This window comes from Equus asinus, chromosome 2 (genome assembly GCF_041296235.1).
Source record: "Equus asinus isolate D_3611 breed Donkey chromosome 2, EquAss-T2T_v2, whole genome shotgun sequence".
Taxonomy (NCBI): Eukaryota; Metazoa; Chordata; class Mammalia; order Perissodactyla; family Equidae; genus Equus; species Equus asinus.
This window is the reverse complement of record NC_091791.1, coordinates 88736585-88758140: the sequence shown is the minus strand read 5'-3', so window position 1 is coordinate 88758140 and position 21556 is coordinate 88736585. Positions and strand designations below refer to the sequence as shown.

Genomic DNA, 21556 nt, shown 5'->3' with positions numbered 1-21556 from the left:
TCTTCTCTTGTGAGCCTGAGAATCTTATTGCTAAATGACTTGACAAAAGTTATTATTAGAAAATGTTTGGCATTTAAATCTTCCTCAAGGAATGAGATATTTTGTATCATCAATTTTTTAGATAGGAGAAGAGTTAACCCAAAGTGCTGCATTGTACGAAGGTGCCCTTAAAGTGAGGTGTTCCTTCTCACATAAGAACTCATTAAAATTTTATAGGAATTTACAAGTATGAATTTTTCTTAGCTTTATAATGAAAATATCCTTTGGGTGCCTTGGAAATAGTATATTCTTACAAATTAGATTACTTATTTTTATTGAATTGAATGTCACTGAGAAAATTGGCATTGCATTTTAGCCACTAACATTAATAATCTAGGTACTGTTGAGCAACCCAGAAGCAGCTTTTTAATATTTTGTGATTTTTGCTATTTCAACTGCAAAGTATTTTAAGATCTTGGATACCAACTAAAATGTTAATGATAATAGCATGCTCATATTGGGTTCCGTTGCTTAAAGTTTGTCATCTTTGTTCTTTAAAAAGTAGCCAGAAGCACATTACTTTATTGCTGAGGACCCTGCTATAAAGTCCTGAGATCTTTGAATAAATAACTGGAATGTCTGAAGTCTTGGAAACTAGTTCTGAGGCTTACGGTGTTCATGTGGCTGCCACTGTTTTAGTTAAAGGCAGCATCCTCAAAATAGAGAAAGTGTAAAGGGACACCTGTCTTATCATTGTTTTGTGGTTGAAATGTAATAAACCTCAACCAAGCTCAACTAAGAATTAAATGGGGGGCCCGGCGCGGTGGTTAAGTTCACACGTTCTGCTTCTCTGCGGCCTGGGGTTCGCCGGTTCAGATCCCGGGTGCAGACGTGGCACCACTTGGCATGCCATGCTGTGGCAGGCATCCCATGTATAAAGTAGAGGAGGATGGGCACGGATGTTAGCTCAGGGCCAGTCTTCCTCAGCAAAAAAAGGATGATTGGCAGCAGTTAGCTCAGGGCTAATCTTACTCAAAAAAAAAAAGAATTAAATTGGTTTTATGAATAGATCCTACAAAACCCAATTGCACAAGTACAAACCAGGCCTTCTTCCTCCCATCCCCTTTGTGGTGGGGGTCAGATTTTCCTAGAAAAGAGCGAATACTGGGCGTGATTGGTGTACGTAGTAGGAAGAATCGATGATGGCCCAGGCACCGCGGTTATCTCTAGGCTGGAATAATTCCTTTCTGCACTGATGGGTACTAAAGAAACATGCTGATTATACTTAGGTTTAAAGGATTTGCCCTCTACTTTTTTTACAGAGAATCTGTGGGAGTAGATTCTAACCTCCTCTTTATAAGAGAGTAGTACAGAGAAGGAAGAGAAAGAAGAGTCAAATTTAGAGAGGCATTATTTCAGCCCCCATCTCGGCTCATTTAGGCTCTTTAATAAAGTGTAATTCAGATGAATTAATTTTTATAAGATTCTAACTTCTTCCTAGAAGCTTCATTATTTTAATGCTTATGGTAGTAACATTTTGTCTTACATGACTTTAACTTTTGAATATTCAGCTATGCTTGTCTTGCAGACAAATAAAATGAGAGAATGACCATTTAAATAGTATAGACAATTCTGCCTATCCCAGTGAGCTTATGCCCTTGGAGACAGGAATCTGCTGTTCTCTCAATCTTATTGGTTCTTATATGTCTCCCATAGGCTGAGCATCTCATATTTAGTGGGGCACTATGTGTTACTATACTAAATGTTATTCTATTTTATGATTTAAGGAATTTTCCGGAATGATTTTGACTGCAAGTTTTATGGATCATTTAGAAGAATGGAATCTTGTGCTCACTGGAGTTAGAGTCTAAAGTCAGTGTGTAGAGCCAAACTCAAAATCACTCTTTCAAGTTCCTTAACTTGTAAAAAGACAACATAAATAAATCTTTTGTGTGCTCACACATGCTCCTGAACATTAGTTCTTATACACAATTATATTGTCCTAAGTAAAAGATAAAGAGGGAAAAGGCAGCATGGAGCCACCATGAGGTAGTAGAGGCCAAGAGTTAGACAGAAGAAATATTTAGAGCAAAGAGTGAGATGGTTTATTAGTCAGGGTTCTATAGAAAAACAGAACCAACACAATGGATGGATAGCTAGATTTGTTATGGGGAATTGGCTCCCATGATTATGGAGACTAAGTCCCAGATCTGCAGCTGGCGTGCTGGAGACCCAGGACAGCTGATGATATAGTTCCAGTCCAAGTCTAAAGGCCGCCAGACTCGAGACCCGGGAAAAGTCAATATTTCAGTTTTGGTCTGAAGGCAGGAAAAAGCCAATATCCCAGTCTGAAGGCGCTCAGGCAGGAGGAGCTCCTTTCTACTTGCAGGTGAGTTGTCAGCCTTTTTGTTTTATTCAGGCTTTCTGTTGATTGGAGGAGGCCCACCCACATTAGGGGCAGCAATCTGCTCTACTCAGTATATTGATTTAAAATGTTAGTCATCCAAAAACACCCTTACCGAAATACCCAGGATAATGTTTGACCAAATCTCTGGGTACCCCGTGGCCCGGTCAAATTGACACATAAAATTAACTATCCGAGATGGGGTGTGTTGGTAGCCACAAAAACAGGATGAGTAAAGATAGATGGGCTACAGATCGTGCCAGTGACTTATTGCCAAGATCACTTGATGATTAGAGCCGTCTCGAATTCTGAGTCTTGTTGTAGAGCCTGAGTTATTATCTTTTGTCTGTCAGGCTTGGTTGTCTGGCTGCATTGAGCTCACTCTTTTTTTCCCAGAGTACTTTTTATATAATTATTTGGTTTAACTTGTTTGTCTCCATCCTCAGGTTCACCAGACCAACCATTTTATGGGGGCCAGCCTGATAGCAGTAGTCTTGTTCCTTGTATAGACGTCACAGAAATAAGCCCTGAGTTATAAAAACCCAATTCAGTCACTTTTTTTTCCTGCTAATGAAGGAAAACACTGGTGAATATAAATAGAACAATTTATTAGGTAATTTGTGACTTTACGAAGATTTACATTCTTGGTTAACCTTTTTAGCAGTTATTTATTAAATTATAACTCTGAAGAGCTGACTTGTGTTGGGAATCTGGAGATGTAGGAGACACAGTTCTTGCCCTCAAACAGACCACAGTCTGGTAGTAAAGTCTGCATGTTTAGGTATACAGCAAGGTAGTATAGGTGAGAAATTAGGTTCCAGCTGGCTTGAGTGGAAAAGGCTTCATGAAGATCATGTTTAATAAAAGAGGTGAAAATATGTCACAAAAAAGAAAGAGAAATGGGCAAATCAGGTGCGTGAGTTTTGGGGGGTGATAAGTTAGCCATGTTGATATGAGTGTAGTTTTCTTGCCAGAGGAATGTTGAGAGGTGAAATTTGAAAGCTAGAGCTAAACCACAATATTTCCACGACATTCAGTTGCATATTAACTCCTTTGAGCCTCAGTTTGCTCCTCTATTAAAAATGCCTGTCTTTTCTCTTATTCCTGTGGGTCCCGTAACCAGTTACATCTAAATTCTGTAGCTGTAGTTGATTTGTTTTTAATCCAAGAAGAGGCCTTTCTCAGTAGGGAAATGAATCATCAGGTCCATACCATTTTCTTCTCACACTCTTGCTGTTCCAGCTTCTTCACTGAGAGAACAGAACAGCAAGTGCATCCTCCATACATCGTATCAGTGTCCTTCCTTCCCTTGTCTTGGAAATTGCTCCTTCTGTCTCAGTCTCTTGCTGGTATTTTCTGATGGCAATGCTACACCAATACCTCCATCTGTATGGCCACACATGCTCTGGATCCCATTGCTTTCTACCTTTTCAGAGATATTATACTATCTGAAACCTCTCTTTTCTTTTTCACTCCCCTATTTTCACGCTTTTCCTCTTTATTGGACCCTTCTCTTAGTAGGTAAGTATGTTCAGGTTGTCTCTATGTTATCTATGCTATGCTATGCTATACCATGTTATATATCATGTATAATGTAATTATCCTCTCATGACCATTTACCTTACTCCATCAATTTCCTCTCATCTTCTTTGCTAAGCTTCTCAAAAGAGGTAGCTACACCCTCTTATCCTGTTTCTAAAATCCTGTCCTACTCACACCTCAGCCCATTCCAGTCTAGTTTCTGTCCCCTATCACTTTACTCAAATGACTTATTTGATAGTTCTTTACCATCCGATACTATTGACCACTCTCTTTAAAACTCTTCTTTTGGTTTCTTCAATCTGTTCTCTTCATTTTATGTGTCTCTGGCTATATCTTCTCTGACTTCTTTGTTGGCTTATCTTTCTCTAATTGCTCATTGTATGTGGGTCTTCACAAAGCTGAATCTTAGGTCTGTCTTTCCTTACTACTACACTCCTCGAGTCATGTCATTCTCTCTTGTTGCTTCAATTAACAACTCTTAAATTTGTATCTTTCTCCCAAACTTCTCCTCTGAGGTCCAGTTCCGTATCTAGCTACCAATTTGATATTTCCATTTGAGTGTCTTGGAGATATCTCAGACTCAGCATGTTTATAACTTTTCCTCTTCCTCCATATCCTCTTTAACACTAAGATTTGCTTTATTTTGGACTCAATATAGTGTACGAATGAAAGACTCAAATCTTCACTCTACCTCTTACTAACTTTGTAACCATAGGCAGTCCTTTTCTAAGACTTAATTGCATCATCTCTAAGATGGGAAAACAATAGTTCGTATCTTAACATAGGGAAACATCAGACAAAATGATATATATGGGACTTATACTTCAGCCAAGGTGTAGTAACAGGTACTGAATTTACTCTCTAGCCTAAAACAACTAAAAAACCCTTATAAGACTACTGTGAGGATTGAAAGAGTGTTTACAAAGCACTTGAAACAAGACTTAGCAGAAAGTAAGCTCTATATAAGTGTTTACTTTTATTATTATTAAATATGGTTATGATAAAAAATTGTGGGATGAAACTTAAGTGGTACTTAAAGAGTAAATTACACTATTAAGTGCTTATATTATAAAAAGCAGTTCTCAGATCAGTACTCCTAAGCTTCTGTTTTAAGAAGCTACAAGAGGGGCCAGCCCTGTGGCTGAGTCATTAAGTTCATGCACTCTGCTTTAGCGGCCCAGGTTTCCTCCAGTTCAGATCCTGGGCACGAACATGGCACTGACATGGCACTGCTCACCAAGCCATGCTGAGGTGGTGTCCCCACATAGTGCAACTAGAATGTACAACTATGTACTGGGGAGCTTTGGGGAGAAGAAGAAGAAGGGGAAAAAAAACAAAGAAGATTGGCAACAGCTGTTAGCTCAGTTGCCAATCTTAAAAAAAAAAAGAAAAGAAAGAAACTAGAAGAGAAGAGCAGTCCCAAGATGAGCAAAAGGAAGGAAATAAAGACAAGAGTACAAACCAGTGAAAGAGAAAACTACAAAACAGTTGAAAAAATCAAAAATTAAAATCCAGTTTTCTGAATGTTCAATAATAGTGATAAAATTCTGACTAGACTGATCAGGAAAAAAAGAAAGATGGCACAGGTTACAATAACAGGAATGAAAGAGGACACATGACTGCAGTTCCTGTAGACATTACATTGGACACCTTAGATAAAGTGAACAAATTCCTTAAAAACACAAACTACCAAAGCTAATTTAGAAGAAATAGTTAACCTGAAGAGCCTTATACATACATATAAAAAAAAAACTTTTTAATTTGCGATTGAAACCTTTCCTCAAACGAACTTGTCCTAGGACGCTTCACGGAGGTGTTCTGTCAAACATTCAAAATAAAGTTTTATCAGTTCTGCACAAAGTCTTTCAGAAAATAAAAGAGGAGGGAACACTTCCCAACTCATTTTATGAAGTCACTATTACCCCATCATGAGAGAAAACTACAGACCAACATCCCTCATATAAAAATAGATGAAAAAACTTTTAGTGAAATTTTAGCCAACTGAGTCAATAATAGTATATAAAAAGGATAATACTTTTGACCAAGTGGGATTCATTACAGGAATTCAAGGTTGGTTTAACATTGGAAGATCAGTGTACTTTATCATATGAACTAAGAAAGCAAAACTATACTGTCTCCTCACTAGACTCAGAAAAATCACTTGACAAAATTCAATACTCGTTAATGATAAAAACTCTCAGTAAACTAGGACTTGAAGAGGACATTCTCAACCTGTTGAAGGGCATCTAGTAAAATCCTTTAATTTACAACATACTTAGTAGTGAAACACTGAATGCCTTTCCACTAAGATCATGAACAAGAGAATGATGTTTGTTCTTACCACTTCTATTCAGGATTGTATGAAATTATAGCTAGTGCAATGGGGCAAGAAAAGGAATTCAAAGGCATCCAAATTGGAAATGAAGAAATGAAATTGCTGTGTGAGTAGAATCTCAAAGAATCCACAAAAGAAGCTATGAGACTAATAAATGAGCTTAGTACAAAGTTATTTAACAAAAAAATTATACTTCTGTGTATACTAGCAATTAACAATTGAAAATATAAATAAAAATAAATTAACATAAAAAAATTTACAATAGCATCCAGAATATCACTGCATCCAGAGAAGTTGAACAGATTTTGCCTGTATATTGGAAACTGTAAAACATTGCTGAGAGAACTTAAAGGAGAACCAAGTAAATGGAAATGAATATCATGTACATGGATCAGAAAACGGGCAAAACACATGAACAGACAAATCATCTAAGAGCATCTCCAGATGGCAGAAAAGCACATGAAAAGATGGGTTCAGCACCATCAGCTATTAGAGGAGTACAAGTTTAAAGCCATGCTCAGGTACTGCGCACCTGCTAGAATGGCCAAGCCAAAGATACTGGCCTGAACAGGTGTTGATAAGGATGAGGAGGAACTGGCTCTTTCCTACACTGCTGGTGGGAATGCAAACTGATAACAGCCACTCTACGAAACAGTTTACCAGCTTCTTAGAAAGTTAGACATGCCTTCATCAAATCCCATCCTGGAGATTTACCCTAAAGAAATGAAAACTTATTTTCACACAAAAAATCTATACACAAAGGATCATAATAGTTTTATTTGTAATAGCCAAAACAACATGTGAATGGATAAAGAAACTGCTGTACATTCATACAATGGAATAATAATTGGCAAGAAAAAGAATGACCTATTGATTTATATAGCATTTTATAAATGAAAAAAATTATAGTGATGGGAAAAGATCATAGTTGTCGGGTAGGCTTGGTGGGAGGGTGTGATTATATAAGGGGATAGCACGAGAGGTTTTTCTCCGGTAAGATGAAACAGCTCTGTATCCTGATTGTGGTGGAGATTGCACTCATATATGTATATAATAAATTTACATAGAACTATACATACACACACACAAAATTGGTGTGTGTAAAAACTGATACTATTTTTGCATCTTCAATGTGAGTCTAAAATTATTTCAAAGTAAAAAGTTTTGCTTTTTTACAGTCATACTTTTTAAATGAGCAAAATAATTAATTATTTACTTCACCAAAAAAAGATATATGAGTAGCATATAATCCCATGAAAGATGTTCAGCATCATTAGTTATTAGGAAATGCAAATGTAAACCACAATGAAATACCACTGTACTCCTACTAGTATATGTAAAATTAAAAGCACAAGAACGTGGGGCAAGTGGAACTCTCCTACATTGCTGGTAGGAATGAAAAATGGTACTGCCACTTTGGGAAACAGTTTGGCAATTTCTTATAAAGTTAAACATAGAACTCAGAGATCCCCCTCCTACGTATTTACCCAAGATGAATGAAAGAAAAATGTGTGTGACTATTTATAGTAGCATCATTTATAATAACCCCAAAACTGGAAACAATCCAAATGTCCAAATGATAGATCCATACAATGGAATACCACTCAGTAATAAAAAAGAATGCAGCTTAGATAAATCTTAAAAGCATTAGGGCAAATGCAAGAAGCCAAACACAAAAATTATATATCCTGTATGATTTCATTTATGTGAAGATCTAGAAAAGGCACAACTAAGCGGTTCATTGGTTGCCAAGGGCAGGCCGAGGGTAGAGGGCAGGGATTAACTGTACAGGAAACATTTTGTGGTGATGGAAATATTCTATATTATGATTTTGGTGGTGGTTACAGGGTCGTATACATTTATCAGAACTCATCAAATTGTACAGTTTAAGTTGGTGAATTTTTTAGGACTTTTGCATGTACTGTTTTCTTCTTCCTAGAAAGCTCCCTTCTCTCCCTGCATAGTTAACTCTCAGTGTTCAGTAGCATCCTGCCCTCTTCCTTCCTTGCTCTTAGCACAGCCGTAGTTATGGTCAGGTGGGTACTACACAATGTAAGGTTTCTTTTTCTGTCTTAACTGCAGACTCCATGAGGGGCCAGATGCTGGTTACTATTGCTTTCATAGTGCCTAGCATAGAACTTAACCCAGGTACTCCAGTAAATAGCGCACCACTGAGCATCAGTAAATAGTGCACCACTGAGCGTGAGTCGAGTGCTCCGTTTGCTCTTTGTAGGAGTGGTAGCTGTGGCTTCTGCAGAGGGTGCCACTGGCTCGGGCTGCCTACTTAACCTTGGGTCCTCTGTCTGCTGCCCCTGCACTGTTCCTGGGCAGTTGTGATGGCTGTTGCTGCTCAGCTGCTACCACAGCTTCATCCAGACTTCCCTGTGGGTACAGTGGGACCCTACTCCTGCTGCTGGGCCACTCTGTTCCGAAATAGAGAGAAGCCTTTCCTTGCTGTTATTGTTTTAGCAGAAAGGGAAACCTGTCCTTTGTATGTTCCTGGATCTGTTCGGCTTTTTCTTTGATTTGCAACAAGTTGGGAAACTGAAACACAGCTTTTTTGTCACCTGGTTTGGTAGCAGTAAGTAAACTCCTGTGAAGCATCACAGAGTACCCCTTTCTCTCCTGATCCTGCGTCTTCCTAAGGAGTAGAATATCAGCCCTCTCAGTAAGCTTAGGAAGTTGCATCTGCAGACGCAGTTTGACTACCTGAGGTGCAAACACTGTCGCCTCTGTGCTCAGCCTCTGAGCACACGTGCAGGTTACCAGAGACCATTATTGTCTGCAGGCCCTGTGCAGACTCAGTTTCTAGGATAAATGTGTAGAATATTTGATGAGGACCTGACACCTAACACTTCCCTTTCTTCCTCTTCCCACTTCTCCTCTTCCCTATTTCCGTAGTCTGGTAGGCAAGAGGAAGTTCAAGTTAAGGTAGGACATTGGTCTGGATGTGTATTTGATCATCCTTTGAGCGTAGCTGAGTGTTTAAATCATTACCAAACTCTTTTCTTTCTTTCTTTCTTTCTTTTTGTGAGGAAGATTGTCCCTGAGCTAACATCTCTGCCAGTCTTCCTCTGTTTTGTATATGGGACGCCGCCACAGCATGATTTGATGAGTGATGCATAGGTCCACACCCGGGATCCAAAGCCGTGAACCCCAGGCCGCCAAAGCGGAGCATACAGACTTAACCATTACACCACCCACCCGGCCCCACTCTTTTCGTTAACTTACTGTGGTCTATCCACTTAGGCAAAATCAATGAGACTTGTCATTCAGACAGTCCTCTTTGGAGTATTACGTGACTAGTTTAGTTACTATTTTGGAAATGTTTCCCTGGGCCTTTCTTCAATTTATCCAAATCATTTCTGTAACTCTTCAGTTGCTTCCAGTTTATTTGTCTTCTCTTTTAAAGCCTATACTATTTGGAGTTTTTGTCTAGTTTTTAACTCCATCACACCTAAGAATTCTCATTAATTTTAATTTTGTCGCTGTCATCTGAATTACTAGAATAGCTCACTACTTTTTCTGTTCTAACTCTTGCTCCCCTCCTCTTGCAGTATAATCTCTAAGTAGCAACCAGGGACCTGGTCAAGGCACTCTCTTGCTCTCCATTGTCCACTGGCTTCCATCCTCCTCTAAGAATTCAGCTCTCAGAATCCAGTTCGTGAGCCTCTGTATGATCTGGCCCCGGGGCACAGCACAGTACCTGGCACATGGTAGGCACTTAATATTTGTTGAATTAATTCTTTGTGTTTTCAGTCTTATCAAGATTTTGTTTTTTATTTTTTTAAAAACTTAACATTTCTTTGTGTGTGCCTGTGCTGGTTTTTTTTGTTTTGTTTTGTTTTGGTTTTTGATGAGGAAGGTTGGCCCTGAGCTAACATCTGTTGCCAATCTTCCTCTTTTTTTTTCCTCCCCAAAGCCCCAGGGCATAGTTGTATATCCTAGTTGTAGTCCTTCTGGTTCTTCTATGTGGGATGCCGCCACAGCATGACCTGATGAGCGGTGTATAGGTCTACACCCAGGATCTGAACTGGTGGACCCTGGGCTGCCGAAGCAGAGCATGCAGACTTAACCACTCAGCCACAGGGCCAACCCCTTGTTTTTGTTTTTGTTTTTGTTAGTGCTGTGTTACAGCCAGACACACGAAAAACAGTAATTCTTTAAACCTAACTGATTTCTCGGTTAACTGCAGAATGTGGGGAGCAGATTGGAGCTGTCTTGCATGCATTTCAAATAGGCCACTTTCATCTAGTAAGGATGGATAATAGATTTGTTAATAACCAATTCTCAGATGAGCAGAAGAAGACTGCCTTGGCTTTCAATCAGATGGGTGGTAAAGAGCTGTGGTCAGAACTTAGGTCAGGCGTTGAGGCCCCAAACACTTCACAACAGTATTGTTTTGTTTCCTATCCTGAAATACTAAATGCCTCTCTCTTATATTTTCTTATTTTTTTTAAATAACTTTATCTTATATCTTCTTATTTTATCTTATATTTTCTACCCTGCTTCTCATTCTTTCAACCTTTACAACCTCAACATAAGCATTCCACCCAGATCAAGTTGCTGCTGGGGGTCTGAGTGACAGTCCTGTGCTGCGCTCTGTTTGTTAGGTAGGGGTGGTGTGTGCTAAGCAGCTTACTGGCCTGTCAGTTTTTTGTTCCTTCCGTGTGACACTAACTGAGATTGTGAATTATTTTTGAGTGAAAGTTTATCAGTTTCTTACAAGAATTAAGGTTTCTATACTCTATAATAAACATATAAAAAGGACTGGTTTTAATTTTAAACTATGGAAGTGACCTTGAAAACATGTTTAGTTATCATTATTTGCTTTTTTTTTTCTTCACTGTCTTCCAGTAAGTTTAGACATGTATGTGTTAATATCAGTTCTGTTCTTACTTTGGAGAAACTGTTTACCCTAGTAAAAATTTTGTTTTTAAACTGTCGGTCATTTCCTTAAGTATGGAAGATGCTACCCAGGCTCTGTGGTATTTTTCTTTCTAATTGTGTTTTTAATGAAGCAGCTCTTTTAACATGATCTAGCAATCTGTGTTACTATCAGTGAACAGAGTGAGGATGCAAATTTTAAGATTGAACCAATTCATTTTGTTAACATCACATTTTCCATTTTGCAGCTTCGTGGTGAATTTTTGGATGAAGCCATTAAATTAATTGCTTGCCATCATGAGCAGAAGCAAACGTGACAGCAATTTTTATAGTGTAGAGATTGGAGATTCTACATTCACAGTCCTGAAACGATATCAGAATTTAAAGCCTATAGGCTCAGGAGCTCAAGGAATAGTATGGTAAGTGTTTACTTCCAAATATTAAGCATAGAATCACTAACCGCTGTCTTTTCTCCTTTCATGGTATAGATACCTTGGTAAATAGTTAACTTGCCTCAAAACATTAAAATAAAACTATAAAATTTAAAGCTATAACAGTAAATTGTTTTGTTCTAGGATTAATGGTCTTTATTATTATTTATAAAACATAACTATAAATCAGCACTGCCATCTTTAAGTATAAATTATGATTAAATACTTGGTCTTAAGCCATATAAGATAAATACCTATATCAGGAAAAAATAAATGGCTTGCTTGTTAATTCCTCGTATATATCTATTCCCATAGCTAATTGTTTAATAAAAAGCTCCACTTAGTCATCACTTTCATACTATGATGAAACTCGGGAAGTTCAGAAATCTCATTTTACACTGGGGATTGAAGTCAGCTAATATCATTTCACTATGTATGTTTCAAAACTCAACTATATCTTTAAAATTGATTTACAAGCTAATTTCTACAAAAGACCTAGGCTTTTATAGATCAGCATAATTCCTCATACACCGAAATGCAAAACATTCTTTGGGACAGTTATACTAATGATTTTAGATTACTAAGTTAGCATAATAAGCTAGTGTTTTAGGAAATTCTAAGCCTCATTCAAGCATGATTATATCTTTGTTACCTCTTCTTGAACCAGATTTGTTTCGGAATCTATTAAAAGATTGTAAGTGTTTACCATTCTACAATTCTCCCAGGTTCTAGAAAAAAATATTGCACATGTATGCAAAGAGACTATACATAGGGCTATTCTTTGCAGCACTATCTGTAATAGCAAAATTGGTAACAGCATCAAATCTATCAGTAGGAGAATAAAAAATTGTCATATATTCATATGATAAAATACAATATACAACATTTAAAATGAAGTGGAGCCAAATGTATCAACAAGGATAATCTCAGAAATGTAGTGTTGAGTTTTAAAAGCAAGATGCAGAATATACAAACATTACCATTTATATATAGTTTAAAATATGAAAACAATACTCTATATTTATAGATTCATACGTATGTAGAAAAGTATAAAAACATTCATAAACACCAAACTCAGGATAGTGCTTACCTTTGAGAATATAGAGAAGGAAGGGGGCTTTACCTCTGACAATAAATTTCTTTTAAAAAAAACTCAGAGCAATTATGGTAAAATATTAAAAATCTAACAGATTTATCTAATGGGAACAATAGCATTTGTTTGCTTCTGTATTCTTGAAGTGATTTACAATATTAAAAATTACAGAAGTTGCATTGTTTTATAAGCATTATTGGCTGGCTGGTTGTCATTTTAACCAACGACAGATTAAATTTAGAGAAAATAATGTGGCAAAGTCAATATGGAAAAGATTCTGAAAGCCAGCGTTTGGTTCAGAGTCCAGCTCTTTGATTGACTAACTTTGTGACTCATGGCAAATTAACACTTCTAAGCCTGTTTTTTCACTTAATTTACCTGGTGGTTTTGAGGGATATGTTGTTTATAAAATACTTAATAGTGTTTAAAAATATGTTAATGTTCCTGTACCTTCACTTATCCTCAGGTAAGTGCATTTTGAAGTGTGTATAACAGAATTTAAAAAAAAACTACTTTGCAAGGGACCTTAAGCCATCTTAACCAGCCCCAGGATTAAGGAATAAATATCTTCAAATTTTTGGCTTTTCTTTCATAATCGACTACTATGAAATGACTACTATGAAATAGACAAATATTAAACAAAAAAATTTTTAAACTCAGCATTGTGTTACTATCCATATCAACTGAAGAACTTAATTTTTTTAAGAAAGGCATTATTTTGGGCCCCAATCATAGTTAATAAGATTCACTGGGTCTGGGGGCCAGCCCTGGTGGCCTAGTGGTTAAGTTCAGCGTGCTCTGCTTCAGCAGCCCAGGTTCAGTTCCTGGGCATGGACCTCCACCACTCTTTTAGCTGTCATGCTGTGCTGGCGGCCCACATGCTGAAAAAGAGAGGAAGATTGGCATGGATGTTAGCTTCATTGGGTCTGGATTGTGGTCTCTGAATCCAAAAACAAAACACGTATTTCTAATATATGTACATTTAAGAATCAATAATTAGAAGTCTAAATAACTTGGATACAAAATACTGTAACCTACTCAGATACTTTTGAACTTTTAGTTGAAATATTACTTTGATTTAGCTAAAAGGAATGAATTTAATGGTTAAAAATTAAACGTAATTGGGGCTGGCCTGGTGGTGTGGTGGTTAAATTTGTGTGTCCTGCTTCGGCGGCCTGGGATTTGCCGGTTCGGATCCTGGGCACAGACCTACACCACTTGTCAGCCATGCTGTGGCAGCAACCCACGTATGAAATAGAGAAAGATTGGCACAGCTTTTACCTCAGGGCCAGTCTTCCTCACCAAAAAAACAAGCAAAACAAAACAAAAATAAAATAAAATAAACATAACTCATCTGAAACAGTCAAAACTTCTAATCATTTTGCATGACTCCTAATGTTTTTGGGCTTTGGTTTTTTTTTTTTTTTAATTTGGGAAGGATATATCTGTAAATATGGCATTTTCTAAGTAAAGGTTATAGTATATAAATATATATATATTTCAGTATGTATATGTGTGTATATAGGGAGTAGTTAGTAGTATATATAGAATATGTAGATGTGTCCATTTGTGCCGATTCAGTACCAGTTTCTTAGTACATATATTTCTTCGCTACATTTGATATAGTGAGATAGCTACAAAACAAACTTAAGCGTCTAGTTTGGTGAGAGAATCATTTTAATCAATATGCTAACTGTCCAAATATTACATGAACAGAAATAATCTTTTATAGTATGTTAGGTGGTCCAGTATGAAAAGCATGGCCTCATGTCTTAGTCTTCTAGTCTCAGCTGTGCTTTGTCTGGTTCACCTTGGGCAGATTACCCAACCTCTGGCTCTGTATCAGTCAGTGGTGAGTCCAAGTGATTTTTAAAATCTCTTTCAGTCATAATACTCTATAATTTTAAGACATTTTACCTTATTCGTGCTTTACTTTCTCTGACCTGTCGTTTGCAAAAGGTGCCATTTGGTCAACATCGTACAGTAGAGGAAGATATGAAGAGTGATGAGTATAATGACCTATTTCCCGGAATTATAGGTGTTTCATTCACAGTTATGAAGCAGCTTTTGATGTCCTGAAATCTAGCATTCATGTTTATAAACACCTCGATTTTTAATTCCTCCTCCACAACAAATTTTTAAGTGCTTACTTTTCATATTATAAAGTAATCTTTCATGTTGATACCTCTGTATGTACCTTCCTCTTTCTGTATTGGTTTTGTCGTATCCAAAGAGGGTGGAAGTGACGTACTTACGTAGAATTCTTCAGCAAATATTTTGAGTAGAATGTACGACCACCTGTATTCTTTATCTTGTCTTCATTGGTATAGGTGCAGGGTGAAGGACTCCTTTAAGCTTTAAGCTATCTGTTGGCTCCGGATACTCATTAAACGTCTGCATTGAGTGCCCGTTGAGTGCTAGGTGAATCTTGGAGGCACCCAGTGAACAAGCAGAGTCTGTGTCCTCACAGTCCGTAGTCGCTTGGATCCATTAGCATTTTAAGAAACAGTTAACATTGTTGGAATATGCTGTAATGGGTATGGAAGAAACATGTTGAACATCAAAGACTGAAGGTGATCCAATTGCATTTATCTTTGGAGAAACTGAGGCATCTGCATGAATGTTCATAAATTTAGTTTTGCAGATTTTTAAGGTTTTTTTTGTTGTTTTTGAATTTCTTATTGCAGTGCAGCTTATGATGCCATTCTTGAAAGAAATGTTGCAATCAAGAAACTAAGCCGGCCATTTCAGAATCAGACTCATGCTAAGCGGGCTTACAGAGAGCTAGTTCTTATGAAATGTGTTAATCACAAAAATGTAAGTCAACATTTCAGAAAATTTCTTAAGTATAGATGAAATCAAGATTTGTTCATGATATATGAATATCAAAACCTTTTAAAATATTAAAATTGTTTTATACAATTAAAATACTTAGATTGTTCTTCTGGATTAAAATATTGTTAAAATGGGATATATACCTACAGTGTGAGTTTTTTTTCAGCTTTATTAAATTATATTAAAAGAAAAATGGCTTCTGAAATTTAGATTGTGTAATTTTCTGACACTTAATTTGCTAAAGAAGTTTTAAAGACTTAAGAACTTTATTTAGGCTTGATCTCATCTTCTACTTTTTGTTTTCTGTCAGGCTCACAGAGATGAAATTGTTCCCATTATACTTTGACACTGGAACTTTATTTGATAATATTGGATGTAAGATTCAAATCATTTCCTCCTACCCCACTCCCTCCTCTTTGAGTGATGCCAATATTCACTGGTCACTTTCTGTTGAGGATAGCGTAAGAAAAGGCATGGAGATAAGGATTAAAGTCAGTCAGTGAGGGGAAGAAGTCGGCTCAGCCGTTCTTGTTCTAGATAGGAGCCAGGCATGTTGCTTATGCTGGTTTTGCTGGTGGCCTCCTGCCCCCACGTAAAGCTGCTCATGCCCTTTGTAGCCTGTTTCATAACGATGGTGGGAATTTTGCATTGAGGAGATGGCCAGTGACTCCTACCTCCTGAGCCTGGGTGACTGCAAGGATAGATGGTTTCATTGACTAATTGGAGGGCGTGGAAAGCTTGTTTAACGTGCTTTTAATCCTCTAGTCAGGGTGGGCACAGATCCATCGAAGGACTATGCTTGGCATGTAGAAGAGTGCTGGCACAGAGTAGGTGCTCAAAACGTATTTGTTCAGTGAATGAATGTAACGTATAGGGAAACCAGGATTGGTAATGGAAATTTTCCGCTCCCTGACGGATGGATGTTTTTGTAATTTCTCACCTTTTCAGGTTTTGTGTTCTGCACAGATCATCTGTTCATTGGTCTTAAATATCTTTGTTTTTTCTCACTGTCTTTTTTTTTATTGTAGTAAAACATACGTAACATAAAACTTAGTATCTTAACTATTTTTAAGTGCACGGTTCAGTGGTACTAAAGTACGTTTATATTGTTTTGTGGTTCCCACTCTTTTCATAGATAGTTTTGAGTTTCTTTTTCACCTCGGTCCCTTATCTCTGAATGCACTTAGATCTGTCACCTAGCACACAGTGCTGCGTGTCTCACTGAATCCTGTGAGAGGAACTGAGACATGTCATGTCTTCTTAACTGTGGACATTATAATCCTATTTGGAAATCAGGTCACCATTTGACTCACATTGTCTAAGCAAGTTTTTCCTTGTCACAGGCCTACTCACAGGCCACGTCTTTCCCATCCTTTAGTTTTTCTTTTTCTTTACGTTTTGGAGAATAAGTACAGTACTTTGTATTTCTCCCTATTAAATTTCACATTTGAAATTTTGTTCCCCTTCCTGAGCTGTTGGGGATTGCTTTTTTCTTCTTTGTTCTGATTTTTCCCTTGTGGGCTTCTCTTCTCGTTTTCCTCAGGATACCTTCATAATACCTGGATTAGTTCGTTAGCAACCTTTGAGTATACTGCAGAAATTACATGTCTAACTAGAAAAATTATCCAGCTCTCCCCAGTTCTTCTTCATGTGGATATTACTACTTTTTGAAATCTTCATATACTATTATATCTGGTTGCATTTCTCTGATCTGCTGCTGCTGTTCATTGTTATAATTTTCTTCACCAAAGGAAGTAAAGTTCCCAATGAATTTTCACCTGTTCCTAGTAATTGTTTCTTCTTTCAGAGTAGTCATACACCACCCTCTCATTCAGTCCTTGACATTTTTTTTGGTTGTCCAGTCTATGAATGATATAATTTCCTTTATTTCCCTTTTTGGGAAATAAGACGGATGTCTGTTTTAGTCTCTTTTTATAACAGCTTTATTGAGATACAAGTCATGTACCATACAATTCACCCATTTAATGTGTACAATTCAATGGTTGTTAGTGTATTCACTGATATGTGTGACTGTCATCACAGTCAGTTCTAGAATATTTTCATAACTTCAGAAAGAAACTATATCCTTTAGCTCTCATTCCATCATCTTCCATTATTCTCAACTCTAAGCAACCACTAATCTCCTTTCTGTCTCTATCTGTCTTTCATCTTTAATACCACTCTTCTACACTAGGATTCCCCAGATAGTAAAGAGAACAGTTTTACTGTTTCTCCAAATCTCTAAGTGTACAGTTCGTCTGGTTAGGAGATATGAATCCATTTAGAGCAGCTGGGTGCTTGTTTTATTATCACTTCCTCTATCTTAAACAAACTTGTTTTACTCTTTCAGGTCTGTAAATTATTTTTCTGAATTTATTCACTGAATAAATATTTGAATGTCTCCGATAAGCAAAGTTTTGTGCTTAAATTAATAACATACATTCTGCCTCATGAATTTTAAGTGTAAAAAACATTCCCATCCATAAGTATAATTGTTAACAAACATTTTAAAAATGTATGTCAGTATCTTCCTATATGCCAGTGCTGTAAAAGGAAGTAAGACATCACACTTCTTTCTAATAAGGATTCTGGTGTGGTTGGGACAAGGCTGTTACGAAAATGAGACTATACTACAGTGTGTTAAATGCCATAATCACATGTAAGATACAGTGGGGACAAAGTAGAGAGAACATTCAGCTCTGTCAAGGACTAGGGGTTGTCAGCCTCTACAAAAGAGGTCTATTTTGAAGGTAACTGAATTCATTAGGTAAATGACAAGCATAGGGAATAGTATGTTTAAAGACATTGAGAGTCTTTAAAAACATTCTTTAAACTGATTTAGTATGGCTGAAGTATCAAGTTTAATAGAGGGCTTAGCAGGAGCTGAAGTGGGTTGATGTTCTGCAAAGAAGTTTGGGAATCTTTTCGTTGGCATTAAGTTTTTGAGGAAGTGAGTAATATGATCAAGTCTTTGTTGTACCATATTATAGGCAGTAAAATGGTAGCTAGATTTGCAGAAAACCATTGTTAGGGAACCTAATGTTAGCAGTAATTATAGCACGAACAGTCCAGATGAGATGTTCGAATCCTCAACACATATAGTAGCACAGGGAAAGGAAAGAAGAGGTTGAAGTTCAGACTGACGATAGAATGGGATAGCATTCTTTTAAATGGCTGTTATGCTGCAAATGCTGAAAAAGGAGTCAGAAATCACTCTGAGCCTGCTATTGTAAAAGAGAAGGCACTCTGGAAAAGTAAGGGGTTTGAGTGGCAATGATAATGAGTTCCGTTTTATATTTGTGAGACTTCCATGTGAGGTGACAGTGTATGTCTGAGACTCATAGGCTAAGCAAGGACTTTTAATGCATATTTGGAAATTACCCACATAGAGATATTTGAAGAAAAAGACATACATAATATCATCCATGGAAAGGGTGCAGATGGAGAAAAGCAGAGGATTAAAGACAGAGTGGTGGAAAGAGGGCATGCCTGGGGACGAGCCAGTGATATGCTGGAAATGAGGAAAACTGGGAAAGGGCAGTGTTGTGACAAACCGGGGGGGAAGAGCTGAGATTATACAGGCCTGTTGAGTTGGATAAGAACCGGCAGAAGCTATGTAAGATTTGCTTACAAGTTATGTAGAGGATTGTTTGATATAGGTCCTTGATAATTGAGTATTCATAAATGGAATGGATTGTGTAGAGCTCTTCTGTTGATAGTGTTGTTTGTTTTAAGGTTTTATTTTTTTAGAGGAGTTTTAGGGTCACAGCAAAATTGAGAGGAAGTTACAGAGATGGTTCATATGCCCTCTGCCCCTATACGTGCATAGCCTCCTCCGTTATCAACATCCTCCACCAGAGTGGTACGTTTGTGACAATCAGTGGACCTATATTGACACATTCTTGCCACCCAAAGTCCGTAGTTTACATCAGGGTTCCTTCTTGGTGGTGTACATTCTATGGGTTTGGACAGGTATATAATTACGTATAGCTATCATTATAGTATACAGGCTATTTTCACTGCCCTGAAGATCCTCTGTGCTCTGCTTTCCTCCCTCCCCCCAACCCTTGGCTGTAAAGTTTTAATATATGAAATAAAAGTGACTACTTGAGCTTAGAACATAAAATTTGAAAAATTTTACACTCATTGTGGATTCTTTGTAAACCCATGTATTTGCAGTTCCCAAATGAAAGTATTATTGAGCAGTTTTTAATTTTTCTCTCTCTCTGCTTTTGCCATAGATAATTGGCCTTTTGAATGTTTTCACACCACAGAAGTCCCTAGAAGAATTTCAGGATGTGTAAGTGTGACAATTAAAATGTTATTCTACATTATTCTGAGATTGTTGCTGTACACTTTAGCTGTCATCTTTTTTCACCCATGAAGTTACATAGTCATGGAGCTCATGGATGCAAATCTTTGCCAAGTGATTCAGATGGAACTAGATCATGAAAGAATGTCCTACCTTCTCTATCAGATGCTGTGTGGAATCAAGCACCTTCACTCTGCTGGAATTATTCATCGGGTTAGTAAAAAGAACTATGATCATATTCTTTTTTTAATAATTCATGTAACATAAAATTAACCATCTTAAAGCGTATAATTCAATGACATTTAGTGCATTCACAACATTGTACAACCACCACTGATATCAAATTTCAAAATATTTTCATTGCCCCGAAAGAAACCTCATACCCATTAAGCAGTCACTCCCCATTCACCTCCCTTCCGAGCCTCTGGCATCATACCAGTCTGCTTTCTGTGTCTGTGGGTTTCTCTCTTCTGGATATTTCATATAAATGAAATCAAATAGTATGTAATCTTTTGTGTCTGGCTGCTTTAACTTACCATAGTGTTTTCAAGTTCCTTCATGTTGTAGCATGTATCAATAATTCATTTCTTTTTTGTGACTGAATAATATTCTGTTATATATATTTACCACATTTTGTTTATCCATTCATTTGTCAATAGACATTTGGGTTATTTCCACCTTTTAGCTTTTTGGATACTGCTGCTATTAACATTCATATTCAAGTGTTTGTTTGAGTTCCTATTTTCAGTTCTTTTGGGGGTCAACCTAGGAGTGGAATTGCTGGGTCATGTGGTAATTCTGTATTTAACTTTTTGAGGAACCACCAAACTGTTTTCCACAGTGGCTACACCATTTTACATTCCCAGCAGCAGTGTACGAAGATGCCAGTTTCTCTGAATCTTTGCCAATAGTTAGTGACTTTCTCATTCTAGTCATCCTAGTGAGTATGAAGAGATATCTCCATGTGGTTTTGATTCTCATTTCCCTAATGACTAATGATATTGAGCATCTTTTCATGTGCTTATTGGCCATTTATATATCTTCTTGGGAGAAATGTCTATTCAAGCCCTTTGCCCATTCTTTAATTAGGTTTTTTTTTCTTTTTCTTGTTGAGTTGTAGGAGTTCTTTATATATTCTGGATACTAGACCCTTATCAGATAGATAATTTGTAAATATTTTCTCCCATTTTGTATGTTGTCTTTCTTGATATCCTTGGGTGCACAAAAGTTTTTAATTATCATGAAATTCAGTTTATTTTTTCTTTGGTTGCTTGTGCATTTGTTGTCATGTGTAAGAATCTACTGTTAAATCCAAGGGCATTAAGATTTACCCTTATGTTTTCTTCTCAGAGTTTTATAGTTTTAGCTCTTACATTTAGGTATTTGACCCATTTTGAGTTAATTTTTGTATATAGTGTGAGAGAAAGTTCCAACTTCATTGTTTTGCTTGTGGAAATTCACTTGTCCCAGAACCATTTATTAGAGAGACTATTATTTCCCAATTGAATGTCAAGGCACCCTTATTGAAAATCAGTTGGCCATAGATATATGGTTTTATTTCTGGACTCTTATTAGTTCTATTCCATTGGTCTGTCCTTATACCAGTACCACGTTATTTTGATCACTCTAGCTTTTGGTAAGTTTTGAAGTAGGGAAGTCTGAGTCTTCCAACTTGATTCTTCTTTTTTCAATATCGTTTTCACTCTTTAGGGTCCCTTGTGATTCTGTATGAATTTGA

The 21556-nt window shown here is 37.0% G+C and overlaps 1 protein-coding gene across 23 annotated transcripts in view; it reads left to right on the top strand.

Annotated features, from left to right (window-relative positions):
• Window positions 1–21556, top strand: part of MAPK8 (mitogen-activated protein kinase 8) — a 100077-nt gene that overhangs the window by 50952 nt on the left and 27569 nt on the right. For 12 of the 23 annotated variants that reach the window (XM_070493450.1, XM_070493485.1, XM_070493462.1 and 9 more), the window contains 4 exons: window positions 11396–11566; window positions 15359–15488; window positions 19748–19806; window positions 19893–20031. In XM_070493450.1, coding sequence (XP_070349551.1) covers window positions 11445–11566; window positions 15359–15488; window positions 19748–19806; window positions 19893–20031 — 450 coding nt within the window. In that variant the 5' untranslated portion in view covers window positions 11396–11444. Of the gene's footprint in view, window positions 1–9817; window positions 9977–11395; window positions 11567–15358; window positions 15489–19747; window positions 19807–19892; window positions 20032–21556 lie in introns of those variants that run through there. The other 11 variants (XM_044759563.2, XM_070493480.1, XM_044759534.2 and 8 more) reach the window with 2 other exon arrangements.